We start from the raw sequence: 17,446 nt of genomic DNA on the forward strand, positions 1-17,446 counted from the left end.
ATATGGGAAATTTGTTCCTCCCTTTTGATTGAGAACTAAGTGAAAAATTATTCCAGCAATGCAAGACACTCAAGAAGAATTCATGAAATCGGTTAGTGGTCAGGTCATCAGTTCCTGAATTTTGGGACATCTCATCTTACAAGAAATGTTCTCGTGGGGATGGCGATCTCTAAACGAGCCATCAGAACAGTCGGAGCGTTTGCTGCGACTGAGCCCCGTACAAACCCGTATATCTATTGCGTACGTGACCCTAGTGCGTCTGTCACCCTACTTTGACCGTAAGCCTATTGCGCCGGTTAATGTAGTTAATAGTACATTTTCTACCTTGGTGTATATTTCGAGAATAACTTCGTATGTACAATTGTATATAACGAGCGCCAGAGAGTGTATGTACAATTGTACATAAGAAGTGATTCGAGAAATATACACCAAGGTAGAACAATGTTTTATCTCCTGCAAGCTGATATTTCATACATTAGCGAAATAACCACAAAAATTTGGATTTAAAATTAATTAATTAAGCATGTTGTTTTAAAACGCATTCACAACAAAAAAAAATACATCATACAGAGAATCCTTTATTTACTTACTCACACACATATACTATCCACCTCAACATTTCGTTCAAATCACATCATTCCGACTACTCTGATTATTTGATCGATGCAGAAGTGACTAACGAACCACTACCGACACCAATTGCTTCGCGTTGTGTGATTTGTTGGCGTAGTGGTCAGCATGTTTGGTTGATATGCTGCTGGTCCCGTGTTCGCTTCCGCCGTTCGGCGATTTTTTTTTTCAAATACGTAGATGGAAAGTAAATTTACCCTAGGTGGGTTATGTGTGAATTATCCAATCGTATAGGCTGTGGTTATGTATGTGTTTGTGTTTATATGCAGAAACGCGTAATGTATGAAATATCAGCTTGCAGGAGATAAAGTAAAATTATTATGTAATGTGTGCATCTTACAAATTACGCATAGCGCAATTACGAAGCCCCGTACGACGTTCCTTTCAAATGAAACAAAAATTTCAAATCGCCCTAAAAATTTTATGTATGTATGAATTGCCTAGTATCGGCCTCAGTCCGAGGACCCAAATTTAATTTTTTTTTCAACTACATTCTATTCGGCCTTTGATTACCTTCCAAATGAAAAAAAAAATTACGAAAAACGGATGAAATTTACTCGAGTTATATGTGAAATACACATAGGGCCTTAGTAGCGGCCTTAGGCCAAGGACCCAAATTTAATTTTTTTCAACTACATTCTATTCGCCTTCGATTACCTTCCAAATCAAACAAAAATTACGAAAAACGAATGAAATTTACTCGAGTTCTATGTAAAATACACATAGGGCCCTAGTAGCATTTCACTTCTAAGGCCCTAACTCACGGTCCACTCACCCGATTTAAAAAAACTTTTTTTCCTGGATTGGTATTGACAATACCTATCATTTGCCGTGTCATTTACATTTCCATCGTTTATTTTGCCATAAATATCACCAAAAGACCTTAAATCACTTAGGTGGCCCTAACTCACGAAGGGCCGACCCGTATATGCCCATCTTCGAACTTAGCCTCACTATTTCGACTATCTTTCAGGGAAATTTTTTTTTTGAAATCGGTTTTGATTTACTCAAGATATCGACGTGACAGACGGACAGACAAAATTTTTATTGCAGATTCGTCATCTTTGAACATAGGCAAACACTTTGCCCTTACCGTCTGCTTCGAATTCCATCAATTACACACGGCATCGTAATCCTATAAGCCCATTTGTACTTCGTACGGGGCTAAAAACGTGTGGACTTCTCGCTCTCGGGACTTTAAAATGCAAAACCACTAACAAAACCTAAGAATATATAAAAGTCATACATTCAGTTAAGGCCAGATTTAGGCGCTTTATATCTTTGGGCAACAACAACAGTGTGTTTCCCTTACTCAGGGAGTCAACCTCGACGTATTACAAACGTATAGCGCATAAACCCATTTACTTCACGCGGGTTCAAAAATTAAAGAGCTCACATCCCAGTAAATACTTCCAAAACAATCGGTTCGTTTAGTTCGAAGTCGGAGTATTCAGCTTCAATACCTACATAAGATCTAACTTCACCAACCATAGTTTCACCATGTACTTTGGCTCGGTCTGGACCATCAGCTGAATGTGACTTCCGAACCACGCCTCGAAGTATGCAAATACTTACGGAACAACGTTAGGCGCTTAATTGACATCTCGCCTAAATGTAGGCTAGACGAACGAGTCATCCAACATGTACATCGTTGCAACCACCAAACAAACTGCACACTCGCACAGTGTGCCAATAGCATTTTGTTGGAGCTATACAATTAATATACTCATCAAGTGAATCACTGGACAAACACAATAGAGAATAGTAACCTAATTGAATGAATGTTAACGTAGTAGACGTAGCCTTAGGGTATAAATACAGTGTTCTGTTCGTAGAACACTTCACTCACTAATAAACGGTCAAAGTGTAAACATGTCGTTTTATTAGTAGTCCGGATTGGAATCCGTGAAATTCCAACAGGTTATGGGGCCCAGACACATTGAACTGTGGCAATTAATCTGCAGCGCCAGTTTGTACTGGAAGGGGTGTCAATAACACTCGCTGTATGATTAAATTGTGGTTGTTGTGTGTTCTGCGGAAAGTTTCGACGCTGGTTCGCGCTATGGCAGTGGTGGCGGTAACTCCAAGTATGGCGGTTGGTATGGCATCGTTTCGTCTGAGGAGTTAGTCACAAAGTGGTGACGGTAAACTCCAAGTATGGCGGTTGGTATGGCATCGTTTCGTCTGAGGAGGTAGTCACATGGCAGATGGTCGCGTCGATGATGGTCGATGGTCAAGTCAATGGCAGACGACAAAATTGGTCGAGTCATGGCAGATGACAAATGGTCACGTCGATGACGGTCGGTAGGCGTAATACTGGGTGAGCAGTGCAATCTCACAAACGGTTCAGCATCAATCAAGATGGCAACAGTGGTCAAGATGACAACGGTGGTCAAGATGGCAACAGTGGTCAAGATGGCAACAGTGGTCAAGATGACAACGGTGATCAAGATGGCAACAGTGGTCAAGATGACACACGATGGTCAAGATGACACGATGGTCAAGATGACACACAATGGTCAAGATGACGCACGATGGTCAAGATGACACACGATGGGTGTGATGACTACGGATTTTAGTCATGGAAATAGCTAAATGCTATTCGTGGCAACTACGGATTAGTTGCAATCGGACATAAAGGAAAGTCACTGCATCACAATTGATGAATGTTCAAGTGAAGGGCAGACGACAAGGTCGATTGGAAAAGTTGAACGGCAGTATCGAAGGTCAACGACAAGGTCGATTGGCAAGGACGAATGGCAAGTTCGGAAGTACCGAAAGTCGATGACAAATCGTTTAAATGTCGATGGTCGATGGTCAAATCGTTTTCAATGGTCGGTGGTAACTCGTTTCGATGGCAAATCGGTTCGATGGTCGATTATACATCGTTTCAATGGTCGATGGTTGTATCAATGGTGAAAAGAAGCAAAGAATGGTCGATGGTAAATCGTTCAAAGAATAAGAATTGGTATACGTAATGCTCCAATTGAGTGGGAGAAATGCAATTGAAGCGTCGTTTTTTGAATTGGTCGAACTGTTTTCAATGGTTAGTGTTTGGTGAAGCATATTGGTCGAATGTCAAATCAATGGTGGAATCGGTTCAATGGTCACTCGCTCGCAGTACAAACAAACAATTGCATTATCTGATTCAGTGGGAGTTTTTTTGGAATTCAAATTCATCTATGAGTTATATGAATTGAGTGGGAGTGTTGGAGCTATACAATTAATATACTCATCAAGTGAATCACTGGACAAACACAATAGAGAATAGTAACCTAATTGAATGAATGTTAACGTAGTAGACGTAGCCTTAGGGTATAAATACAGTGTTCTGTTCGTAGAACACTTCACTCACTAATAAACGGTCAAAGTGTAAACATGTCGTTTTATTAGTAGTCCGGATTGGAATCCGTGAAATTCCAACACATTTACCGACAGCATTTCATTCTGAAAGCTCTTCCATTAGTAGCCAGAGATTTCATTTTCACTTTGGTATGTTTCACCCAAAGGGATGATCAAACTCATAAAATATGTTATGCAAACACGAAAAATACGGATTATAATTTCATGTGCATCAAGGTATTCAGAGTGTATACAATAAAAATTTACTCGAAAATTAGTTTACAGTGAAAATTTAAACATTGCAGCTGTGATTTGTAAGGTGAGTAATACAGTGGGCTGTGGGTATACAGAGTTGTTAATAGCTTCAAATTTTGATGAATATTCTCGTTGAAAATGCGCATTCAAGTGCATTCCGTCGGATATAAAAAGTCGAAATTTAAATAGTAAACCAACTGAACTTGATCAACAAAAGTTTTATGCATAGGGCAGGCTTCATATATGCATTGCTCTCCAAATTATAAAGTTTGCCGTTTCATTAAATCAACTTTGCGAGCTGGTCGTGCAGAAAATGTTTATAAATTCCTGTTCTCAATCAATATTATCTACTTAAAGCATCGCTTAATAAGGAAAAATTGTAATCAAACCAACCTAGGTTTATTTACATCACGTCCAACGCACTACCTACTTCAAAGGAAAACTGCATGAATGCTTCCTGATTATTTCAAGAAATAAGTCGGAAAACTAACAGTTTTCAAAACATGTTGAAAGCAGTATATTCAGTTAATTCAGCTTCGAGGCATATCACCAATCAGATGATGGTGATAGGGAAACAAGCGGTCTCCGACTTGAATGAATAACTCGATAGATTCATCTTTCAATTCTAGAGAATTCGTGTCTTTCATTTTTTCGAATATTTTTTTAAATTTTCTGTTAAAGCATGTCAGAGTCAGAGAGTTCCGAAAACACAATTCCACAATAACTCAAGAAATAATTATTTTAAATGATCGTAATGTTGTACTAATGTCGGCCTTGGAAAGACCTACAAGTAGAGTATACGCACTGACTGGTGCGAGTGCATTCCGAGAGTTGTGTGTATACTGCACATGTAGGCCTTTCCATTATCACAACATTCCAGTAATTTAAAATAATTATTTCATGAGTTATTGCCGAAAAAATGTTTTCGGGACCACCTGACAATAGGGTGTGTCGATTTCAACTTTTTTATTAACTGATTCCGGATTCCGACCTACCGCCATTAACCTTCGCATGAGCATTAATAATCATTTTTAGAATACAATATAAACTTGCACCGCTGCTTTTCTCAAAATTTTCGAGCTCAATAAGGTAGCTAAATTATGGGTCCAACCAAAAAAAAACTTTTTTGCAAAGTTTTCGTTCTGTGTTGAGTCTAGAGGCAATGAAAGGGTAAAACAGGTATGGTCTATTGTCCCACCGGAGGACATAAAAATTTGATTTTCGAACTTAAACGCACTCATTTTCATATTATTTTGACATAAAATGTGAGTCCGTTTAAGACGAATTCGCCGATCGACCATACCTGTTCTAGACTTTCATTGTCTAGAGGATCCATTACGACAATGCAAAGATTTAAAAAAATAAAAAAATGTTGTAACGTCGTTTTGGTGTGACACCAAGGTTTTGTAATTGAAAAAGTAAATTTTATTCATACTAATTGTTGTGATAGCTTGTAGGTATTTCAATAGTATATATATCCAGTGAAAGAATAGCTTCGAGAGTTAAACTTAAATAATTTGAGGTTTTACAATCGGAAGGCCCAAAAATGGGGCATTTTTTCGAGTATTTTCAAAAATATAAGTTGTACTATTTTCGGCTTTTACCCGAGTTTACTCGCTTTTACCTATGTTATTCATAAATAATCTTTATTTGAATGTCTGTCAAATTTTTTCATTGCCTCGCTCACTGACAAAAAAGTTTCGAAAAACTTAGCTGTTGCAGGTAACTTTGTCTCCAGGTAATCTACAATAGCTGCCAAAACTGTAGCGCCCCATACAAAAAATACAGCAGCGGCAGATAACGTAGATTACCTGGAAACAAAGTTACCTGCGACAGGTGAGTTTTTCGAAACTTTTTTGTCAGTGCTGTTTTTAAAATGTGAATTTTCTCCATACTCGAGTATATGCCCTATATTTGGGCCTTCCGACTGTGAAACCTCAAATTATTTATTTATTTTATTTACAATCGCTAAACCGAACTGGTGTGCATAGGTTATTTTGCACCAGCTGGTCCCATTTGGAATTGTATGTGACCAGCTGGTGCAAAATAACGTATGCACACCAGTTCGGTTGAGCGATTGTATTTATTTATTTATTTTCGTTTAAAGACGAAATAACAGGCCAAGGCCCAATAACAATTCAGTCTATTCAGTCTATCAATTCAGAAAAGTTAATACAATAAAATTCCAGAGGAAGAAAAAAGACAGGACACGTAAAAATTACTTCAAGACCATCAGAATAAAATGTAAAATCGAATCACCAATCAAAGTAACTTTTCACTAATTTATGATACGCAATCGACGAATTACCAGTGATGTCCAATTCACGGAAGAACGTGTCATGATTTTGTTGAAGCCTATACATCGGCGCATTGACCTGATAATTAGTGAACGTCCTCGGTAGGTAAAATACAGCAACACGCCTAGTATCGCTCACAGGATGGCGATAACAAAGACGTTGAGAAAGTGATGAATCGACTCGCTTGTGTACCAGATTGTGTAACATAATTTCGTCAGCATTCAAACGTCGCGTTTCCAACGATTGTAGTTTTAAGTGCTTCAAACGTTCATGATATGGAGGTCTCGGTTGAGCGATTCCAAACTTAAAGTACAGCATTCGGGTGAACTTTTTTTGAACTCTTTCGACCAGTTGTATCGCATCGGCATAGCAGGGGTTCCAAACCGACGAGCAATACTCCCACCGACTTCTAACGAGCGTCGCGTAAAGGAGACGAAGCTGGATTGACTAGTGAAAAAACGCCCACACCGGAATATGAATCCTAACATACTATAAGACTTACGAATCACCCGGTCAATATGCTCATTAAACGACAGCTTATCATCTATGATAACACCTAGGTCCTTCTTACTTGATACTCTCACGAGAACTTCCCCATCCACCGTATATGGAAACATCATCTTGTCACGGCTGTGAGAGATCGACATTACTGCACACTTCTTAACGTTCAAACCCATGTTGTTCCTTCTGCACCATTCCACAACAGTTCCCAGATCATCTTGAAGTAGTTGGCAGTCATAAGACGAGTTAATAGAATTGAACAGTTTAAGGTCATCTGCAAATCCTGAACATGCTGACAACGATGTTAACAAATCATTGATAAACATAATAAACAGCAAAGGACTGAGGATAGAGCCTTGTGGAACACCTGACGTAGGAGAAAACTCGTTTGACTTACAACCGCCAATGACGACTACTTGAGTTCGGTCACGTAGATATGATGAAAACCACGTAATCATCCCAGGTGATACTCCAAAATTGCTCAGCTTACGAAGAAGAATCGCGTGATCAACTTTGTCAAAGGCCTTAGCAAAATCCGTGTAGACCGTATCTACTTGACCTCCATTGACAATAGCATCTGCAACCGTCGAGACGTATTCCATCAGATTGGTCTGTGCTGACCTTTTCCTGTAGAAACCGTGCTGTGAGCCATGCATATTACCTTTAACCACCTCAAAAAGCTTGTTGAAAACGAGCCTCTCAAATATCTTAGACACTGCACACAATATGCTTACTGGTCTGTAGTTTCTCACATCACCTTTATCCCCATCTTTAAAAATGGGAGAAACAAAGCTTACCTTCCAACCAGAAGGGAATGACATGGCTCTAATCGACTTATTGAAAAGGATAGAAAGAGGCAGCTTAAGCGAAAGTGATAATTGCATGAAGAACAGCATTGGGATCCCATCTGGGCTCGAGACTTTGTTCTTATCAAAACCCTTAATCACAGCCTCAACTTCTTCAGCAGTAAAAGACATATCAGGTGCGGCCGAGAGGACACCTTCTTGGTGAAGAAAAGGATCCATAACTTCTTCGATACAAGCCTCAAGAATCGGATTGTACACTGAGTTAAAGAACTTAGCAAACAAATTGCAAATAGATGGCCTATCGAATGCCTCTTCGCTCATATATTTCATACCTCCAGGCAACGAATTCGTCTTCATCAATGATTTAGTGAAGGAAAAAAAGCATTTCGTATTGAACTTCATTTTTTCCTCACAATCTTTATTTTATTTTTATTTATTTATTTTATTCAGTTTAACGACCAAACTAACAGGCCGGAGCCTAATAACAAGCTTACTACTACTACATCAAATCATTCATGAAAACGTATACAATCCAAATAGAAAAACTCACCAATCCGAGAAATAACCATCCGTTACCAAACATAACAGTCCTTAACTGCCTTCTTAAACTCAGGCGGCCTCATGCCGATAATGTCTAGTTCACGGAAATAGTGCATATGATTAAGTTGTAATCTATTAAACGGTGAGTTTAGCTGGTAATTCGTAGACATATTTGGAAGGTAGAAAATTGAGTTCAGCCTGGTATTCCTGGATGGTTGACGGAATGACAACTGTCGCCTCAATGATGAATCTACACGATAGTGAATAAGTTTGTACAGCATCAGCTCGTCAGATTCCAGACGGCGAGTCTCCAATGAATGGAGTTTCAACTTCAATAGCCGTTCATTGTATGGTGGCCTCGGGCCTCTTTCACGTAATTGTCAAAACATTCTTTTATCTTACCTTTAACTGTCTTACGAAGTTCACGAAAATCAGTTACGAGCTTAGCCTTAGCCAGTGCCTATATTCGCGAAAATATTTTCACGAATTTTCTCAAATTTTCACAAATTTTTTTTTGTAAAAATTCACGAAAATTTGAGAAGTTCGTGAAACTTTGAGAAAATTTGTGAAAATATTTTCGCGAATATAGGCACTGGCCTTAGCCATCGGACACTTCTCATCTTTCATCTTCAACCGCACAGAATCTTTCTTTCGGATCAGGGAGATGAGCTCAAAGGAATAATAGACTGGATAATCCCTAGCCGGAACATAGACTTTCGGTATACCGTCAATGAACGGTTGAATCGTGGCATAAAACTTATTCACGGCATCGTCAATATCCAAATCACCAAGTAAACTCAACCAATCAACTTTCACAAGCTCTTCATTGAGCTTGGCATAGTCCGCTTTAAAAAAATTCACTTTTGATAGCCTATTGTCAGGCAAGAGTTTCGGTTTCAACAACTTCATATTTACGACTAAGGCAGGGTGATGGGCATCTTCGCGAACTAACGGGTCTTTCGACCTCGAAATCTTCACTAAATCCGGCTGAAGATTCGTAATAAACAGATCAATCGTTCGCAAATTACCATTCCGAATTAAGTTAAGCTGATTTAAGTCACAGAGGGACATCATGTCCAATAAATTTTTTGGAGTAGCACCTTTAACACCAGACGCACTGTATTTAGCATTCATTGAATCATACTCCCAACTATCGCATCGTCTGTCTCACACGACATAAGATTCTCTATGATCTTATCGAATTGAAATTTATACGCTCTCAGACTAGTGCCCAGCTCTATGTACTTCACATTAAAATACGTCTTGCCACCGTTAACATGCTCAACTGAGATCCAAATATCAGTATCCGTTTCAAAACTATGGATCCGTTTTGAAACCAAGTCCTTTCTAACAGCAATCAAACAACCTCCACCATCCTTTTTGTCTAGAGCACTATTATCTCTGTCTTTTCTATAAACAACATATCTATCGTCGAAGAGCTCGGTCGAAAAGATATCAGTCCTGAGCCACGTTTCACAGAGAAGTATAATATCGAAAAAAACACGTCAACATTTGAGATCTAAAGTCATAAGTTTTTCCTTTAAGACCTCTGACGTTCTGATAATAGATTTTAAAATCATCGTCCATCATAAAAGTTAAGGTAAAAATCAACAGCAGACAGTCAACAGTCCAAATTAAGGTTTGATAGACAAGTAAGAACAACAACAATAACAATCTTACGTTTCGGTTTTACGTGGATAAATAATAGCAATAAAAGCCAATCAACTTTTGCACGACGTTACGTCCTTTATTCAGTAGAACTAATGGAAATTCAACGAAGAAAAAAATAGTGAAAAATAAAAAGAAAAATCGAAAAAAATTTTAAAACTTGTGCAAAAATCAATGTACAAATCAAAATTTGAAGTCTAAATTAATCAAACTTTAATGCAACAGTCAAGCACAATCAGCCCAAAGAAAAATAAAATAAAAAATTTAACTCAAAAATTACATTTTCGCTGCAATGAACTCACTCGATGCGCCAATCACTTCTTTGCTCTATGTGCAATCGTAGGAGAAACATCATAGTAATCAGCTGGACGCGATCTTTTGGTCGGTTTCGGGCGATCGATAGATGACTGTTCGACACCACACGATATCATGCGCTCCAACTCGTTAACACTACGATACAGGAAACCCTTACCACCTTCTACTAATCGAACCAGGCATCCATTTCTGCCCATCCAAACCGAATGAGCTTTTTTATCCGTCACTGCTCTACGACCCACTGCCAACAGCCTACCAAAGTGAGGAGTAACGTGATTATTGATAAATATCAGCGAGTTCTCATTCCTAGAATGCAACGATTTAATGACATCAGCTATCCTCACATCTCTCGTTATCTTGGCCTACAACACTTGATGTTTAGTGCTAAAGTCATTAAACTTCAACCAATCAACGAAAATATTTGTACAGCAATTGATGACAAATTCTCGTTTGGTAAATTAGGAATTCCCATGATGGTTACATTCATTGCCAGAGCATTTTGTTTAAGCAGTTCTGAATCATGCTTATTGATTTCCAACGCAGCTTCAATCGAACTGATACGTGAATCTATCGCATCAATTGAGGTTATGGCACTCGCTCATTAACGTCTTCAATTCGGTTGTTCAGTCTAAGGCTATATTCTTGAAGATCCGATTTAGTGCACAACGAGGATTGGGAGTTACGAATCTGTAGCAAAAGCGATAGCATTTCGTCCTGAGCCATATGTACGTTCGAATTAACTTGCACCGAGTGGTTGACGGGGTCTGCCCCACTAGATACGCTGGATTCAGAGCTGGACCGAAGTAATCTGTCCTCAGCGTCGTTATCAATGATTAATACGTTATCGTCACTCATCTTTATAACTCTTTTAGCAGATCTATCCTGTTTATCTTTGGTATAAGGATGTTTTCGAGTATTACGCTTAGCTTTGCGATTCAGAACAACCATACGATCCATCAGTACACGTAATATAACACTGACAGACATTTTGGCGCGCAGAAACATAACGACAGCGACAACGGCACAGTGAGAGAATTCAAAGCAGCGAAAATGAGAAATTAACGTTTACGGAGACATACCTATAGCTGAACTCCAATATTCAATGAAAATCGAGGTTTCAATTGACACAGCAAAATACAATTAAATTAGTTTCAAAGCAATAAGTAATCGGAAATTCAATTTCAAAGTTATAAACTCACATGCACATGCGCTTTCGCTGTTACGCTGTTAAATTTAACTCTCGAAACTATTCTATTCATTTCATTTCATTTCATTTATTTTCAAAAAAAAAATAAAACACAACAAGTGACCTGCGTAGCTCCAGTTTGTAACAATTCTAACAATGCTATTATTGGATGCACTTTCAGAACCTTGACCTGATACAGGTAAAATTGTCAACTCAGTAGACAGTGAAGATGACTTTTCGTGTGTCACCCGAACATAAAATTTAAGTTCCTTCTGAAAGTGAAAAGATTTAACTGTCTGTATGGCATAACTTAGAACGAACAACACTACAATTGGCAGTGAAATTTCAGCATCAATTTTTTTCAGCTGTCTTCCAGCTGTCAAAAAATTATTTTTATGCCAAATACTGCGAAAGTTTGTATTTTTGGTCCTCAAATGGTGACCGAAAGTAAAAAAATTCGGGCCTTGGGCCGAAAGTAAATGTCACTGTCATCATTTTACTTTCGGTCCTCATATGTCTCGAAAACACATGTTCACTTGATTGAAAGTACGCATTGAGTGTAGTGTTGTGTTGACGATAGCCAAATGTTTTGTGAGCAAGTGAATGTATGTTTACAGTAATTTCATTTGTTAAATTGTTTTTATTTTTATACCAGGGGGCTGCCGCCCTCTGGACCCCGCGCTTTTCGACATTTTGGTGTTTCTACAGCAAATTTTGTTGATAACTCAATAGTTTAATTAAAATTATGTTTTGTTTCGGACCGAAAATACAAATCTTCCGCATTATTTGGCATAAAAAATAGTATGCATCACTCGGGGCAAAAGTAAAAAAATTCAAATCGTGTGATTGCCACCCTTGCCTGCGGCGCGGGCTGCAAACTTCACACGTTTGAATTTTTTTACTTTCGCCCCTTGTTATGCAAAATACTATTGTTACCGATAAAGACTACAGTTCTGAAGGGTGTCACGACACAAAAAATGGTTTTTCAATTTACTGGTCAGATTCTCTGAAATGTTTTTAAACATTATCTGAGGCCAAAAATTAGCAGAGAATTTGTTAGCGGCTTGAAAAATCGGAAAGTTTATGAAAATCGGTTGACTAGTTCCAGAGATATGGGAGTTAGGCCCTTTAGTGATGTTGCCCTAGAATATTAGACCTTAGCTCGATAATAGTATGTAATCGAGGAATACTCAAGTCTTACCTAAGACATTATACTCACGACACATAACTTTTACCGTACAACGCATTAAAGCCTTAGAGAGGCGAATTTGTGATTGCATACTGATCGCTCACTTATTTTCATTTCAGTTCCGAAGCAAATACTTAAGGACATATACGACCAGACAGCCGAACAAGATGAGCCGGCAATTTATGCATCAACAGAGACAAATGAAATCTATCACGAAGATCAATTTTTTCGAGAATCGGAGGCCATTCCACCTGCACCAAAGCTTCATGGTGGGTTAGCGAATGTCAAGACCTTTAACGCAACCATTGGACAAGGAGTCGAGTACAACCAAGCAAGCTTCGATGATACGCTGTTCGAAGGTATGGAACGATCGATCCATTACAGAGAGAACAAGAAATTAATTTTTACCACAAATTACAGATCCGAGCGGGCTCTTCAACATCTACATTGTCCTCACTGCCATCGTTTTAATTCTAATGATTCTGATTGTATTAGTGATTGGTCGCATTGTTCTCATGAAACGAAGGTCAGCTGCCGACACAAAGTCACGTGACTGTCCTGCTGATCTTACAATGGAAGTTAAAGAGCGAAGAACAGATGATGTCATTTCCATGGATAGCGACTTAAATTCGGCAGATCATGTTACTATGTCGAATATACCGCGGGACGAAGTAAGACACTCGTTGTGAGGTTCGATCGAGACATTAAAACGAATTTTCTTTACAGAAACTATTCGGCAGTACGTACATACCGAGCTCGTATGCAAATTTAGACCCAGACAACATATCTTTTACAGTAATACCAACAACGTCCATCTATCCGTGTCAGTCGTCTGCATCTGACTTTACGAATAATCTGTGTCGTAAGTACAATTGCACACGAATGAGGATAGCCGCAAAATCAGTTTATTTTTTCTCGTACATATTTCAGTCACTTCCACATTTCAATCCGGTCATCATCCTGTGCAATTAAATCATCAATTTGTGGCAACTGTCCTTCCCAGTCACTCACCGTACCTGTACAACGATCAATCAATTAATTTAAAGCAAAAAAACGCCATTTTTAACGAATTTTATCCCGGGTGACCACAGAATGCCGAATAACATTAGAACACTTTATTCGTTAGCGATATTCAATTGAAGTTTTGCACGAAAGATAAATTGTGAAGAGGAAAATTTTAAAAAGAAAAAAATCAACTTGAATCCTCCTCAAACGTTAATGTGTTTCATTTTCTGAACTGGCGCCATTTGAAACAAATTCCCGAATTTTCGGTTTACGTGGCGCAGTCTACGATACAATTACAAAAGCCCCTACGAAGTATAACAAAACAAAATTTATCAAATATAATTTTGGAACGTCATCGGAAATCCTCCAAAATGTAAAAGTTCTAAAACAGAAAAGATGGTGGCCCATGTGAGATGATCTAATGCTAAGAACCAACCTACTACTACTTTAATAATTCCCAAAATCCAGAAGGTAGCCCAGAAAAACATGTCATGTTGAATGCTGTAATTTTGTGAAGCAATGCTCTACCAAAAGTCCAAAAAGAAACTCAGAAAAACCTCACAAACCATTCTAGAAGTAGAAATATGGGACCATGTGGGGCGGTGAAATTTCATGAATCAACACGCGTAATTTTAACCACTTCAATAATCTCAAAAGTCCAGAAGGGAACCCGAAAAAACCCTCGCAAACCCTTCAAATTACTTGAACTCATAACTCCAAACCTTCTTGACCGACGTTTCCAATTTTCACACAGGAATTTTCAAAATCGTTTAACATTTACTGACATTATCGTTTGTACAGACTGACGGCGACAGAGACATACTTTTTTTTGCGTATTTCGTCATTTACCCGCTTTACCCTTAATGTCACGTTCCATGTTGTACAAATGACAAAACGGTCGTAACAGCGCCAAATAGTATTTGGCAAATACTTCACAGCGGTAAGTTCACACGGGACTAAAATTTTGTTGCGTCGTCGCTTCGCTCTGGCTTCAAACATCGCTCTTGTTGGAATTTCCTATTTTACCCCCTCGGTAAAGAATAGCATATTTCGTACCTAGTACTAAAAGTCTTTTTTAGCGTGCGAGAAGTTTCCAGAACGAGCCGTAGGCGAATCCGTGGTACGAATAATTTTTTTATGTGTCGGGGCCGAAAATGAGGGAGTTTCGATATTTTTCTCAGGTTTTCGACCCCTTACATGAAAATTTTTTTGAGTATTTGTTTTGGACGATTGATTTTAGGCACTTTCGCATGTAAATTTCCTAAAAACAATCGTCCAAAACAGATACACAAAAACTATTTTTTTATACCAACATCGAAAGTTTATACTTTCGCCCCGCATTTGAGAGGCGAAAGTAAAAAAATGCATCCCGCATTTTAAGGGGAGAAAGTATTAACTTTCGCCCCTTGTTTACAAATTTTGTCGACAAAATTTGCTGTAAGTATCAACTTTCGATGTTGGTATAAAAAAATAGCATGAAAGACTCGCGGCGAAAGTAAAAAAAATGCAGCCCGTGCGATGCAGCCCTTGCCTTCGGCGCTTTTTATTATTTTTTTACTTTCGCCCCTTGTCATTCAATGTACTATTACATAACTAGGGATAAAAAGATGAAAAGTAGAGTTTTCGTATTAACACAGAAAGACGAGACTTTTCAATTTTATCCCGTTATGTAATGGATCTTACATGCTGAATGGTTCGAAAGAAGTGCTTGAAACATTAAATAGTAATTTATGCAACTAATTGCGAAAAGTGGTAGTCTTTGACAAAAACTTTCACTTTTACAACGTGTTGCATACAACGTTTTGTGCAACCAGCTGCGAAAAATGAACTTTTGAAATGCAAAACATAGCTCTACCTTTCACAAAAATTCAACTGTATCAACGAAATATTGTATGAACGATCAAGTAGACTGCATTTATGTACGCTTCAAAAATGGTTCACTGCGATTATATATCTCAATAGCCGAATGGTTAGAGGTGTTTCTCGATAAGCATTGGGTTTTGGTGTCGGTGGTTCGAAATTTGGTCAGGGCAGAGTTTTTATTTACGTTTAATGGTTCAGATGTTCAGAAGGATTGGTGAAAAGTAAATCCATTTCACCACGAGTGGTGAAAAGTAAAACATATCCAACCAGAGAAAAAACGACCCTTCGATTGCCACCCAAATCACGCATGAAAAGGTTCAGTTTTCGCAGCGCAGTTGCAGAAAGTACGGTTTTCGACGCATGTAGCATGTAAAATAAGATTTCACGAGAGGTACACATTCTGTTAATGCAACAACTGTTACAGTGACGTAAGCACCTATGTTTAAAACCAAACATTACACTATTTAAAATGAAAAATTTGGTCTTACTTCTTCGAAATCAGGTTTTCTTTTGATGAAATTAATTGAAAACACAATTTTTCTAACAAGACGGACATTTTGTTTTCACAATATTTCTATGGTGGCCGACTGTGATGTTCGAATTTCTATTGTCATTAAGGATAACCATAATGGTATTAAGAATAATCACATTCGATTGAAACGAGGCACTGTAGTCTGTATCAAAACTAAAGACTCGGAACCTCTTAAATTATAGTCCCACTGCTCAGCTTTGGGTTGGAATATTTATTTTCGTAGCTACAGTGAACGACATCTCAAATGTCTCACTGTCATTTTTTTCAGAGAATGTCATTGTGAATTTGCAATGACACAATAAAATTCTCAGAAAAATTTGACAGTGAGACATTTGAGATGTCGTTCACTGTAGGACCAGATATGAAAAATACTATTGCCTTGAAGGTAGATTAAATGTGAAAAATCAAGTAATTTACTAATTGTGAAACCACAGTTATGATAGTTAAGGCTCAAATTAAAAATTCGTGGCTTGAGTTTATGCTTTCATGCCTTCGTCAGGCAGATTTATGTACCTAAACATAGCCAATTTTTCTTCATATTTTGGTAGTGTGTCTAAACTGAACGCTCTCTTAATATTGAGCAGCACGTTTTTTCCTGCTGATGGGACCAAATGGGCGCTTTTGCAGAGCCTGAGTTCTGCAGTGATTCGATATAATAATAAAAATACAATTGCTATGCGATTTATAATGTACATGGGTTTATTCATTCATTTTTATATTTATGGGGAAGGAATTGTAATTAGATTTTTCTTGTCCTCTTCTGTTGTATATTTTCCTTTAATCATTAGCAAACATACAATTTTCTCTTTCAATATTTTAATTTTAAACTTAAAACCATAAGGCCAATAAATATGCGATAGGCCGGAAATAATATTAAACATTTTTTCGAAGAGAAGTGACAGATATAAATCATTCGAAAACAGCAACAAAATCTCGCTAGACTTTCAGACTTAAAATATTTTAGGAAGAATACTTTGGTAACGACCATAGACGTAGTCATAGTTATTCTAAATAGGCAGTTTAGAATGGTAAAGTGTTGCTCTGTACACGTATAAATAGTCGAAAAATGAAAATCAACGAAGGACGAACGGTTGAAATGTAACATGACTAGGGATAAAAAGATGAAAAGTAGACTTTTCATGAGAATTTTGCTGATCCGAGGCTTACTTGAGGTCAATAAACATCCGAAAGCAAGACTTTTATTTTTATCCTATGTAACGGATTTTAGATGCTGAGGGCGTCGAAAGTTGCTTGAAACATGAAAAGTACGGTTTTCGTCGCATGTAGCATTTAATAGTTATTTATCTACCAAGGTAG

The 17,446-nt window shown here is 38.0% G+C and overlaps 1 protein-coding gene across 1 annotated transcript in view; it reads left to right on the forward strand.

Annotated features, from left to right (window-relative positions):
- The window catches only part of LOC119084366, a 75,408-nt gene extending 61,475 nt beyond the window's left edge, over positions 1-13,933 (forward strand). Inside the window, exons 7-10 of the mRNA XM_037194316.1 lie at positions 12,849-13,088; positions 13,150-13,400; positions 13,456-13,591; positions 13,660-13,933. Of these exons, the coding sequence (XP_037050211.1) occupies positions 12,849-13,088; positions 13,150-13,400; positions 13,456-13,591; positions 13,660-13,814 (782 nt within the window). The 3' untranslated portion in view covers positions 13,815-13,933. The remainder of the gene's footprint in view (positions 1-12,848; positions 13,089-13,149; positions 13,401-13,455; positions 13,592-13,659) is intronic.
- The last annotated feature ends 3,513 nt before the right edge of the window (positions 13,934-17,446 follow it).

Source organism: Bradysia coprophila, unplaced genomic scaffold, assembly GCF_014529535.1.
Source record: "Bradysia coprophila strain Holo2 unplaced genomic scaffold, BU_Bcop_v1 contig_732, whole genome shotgun sequence".
Lineage (NCBI taxonomy): Eukaryota > Metazoa > Arthropoda > Insecta > Diptera > Sciaridae > Bradysia > Bradysia coprophila.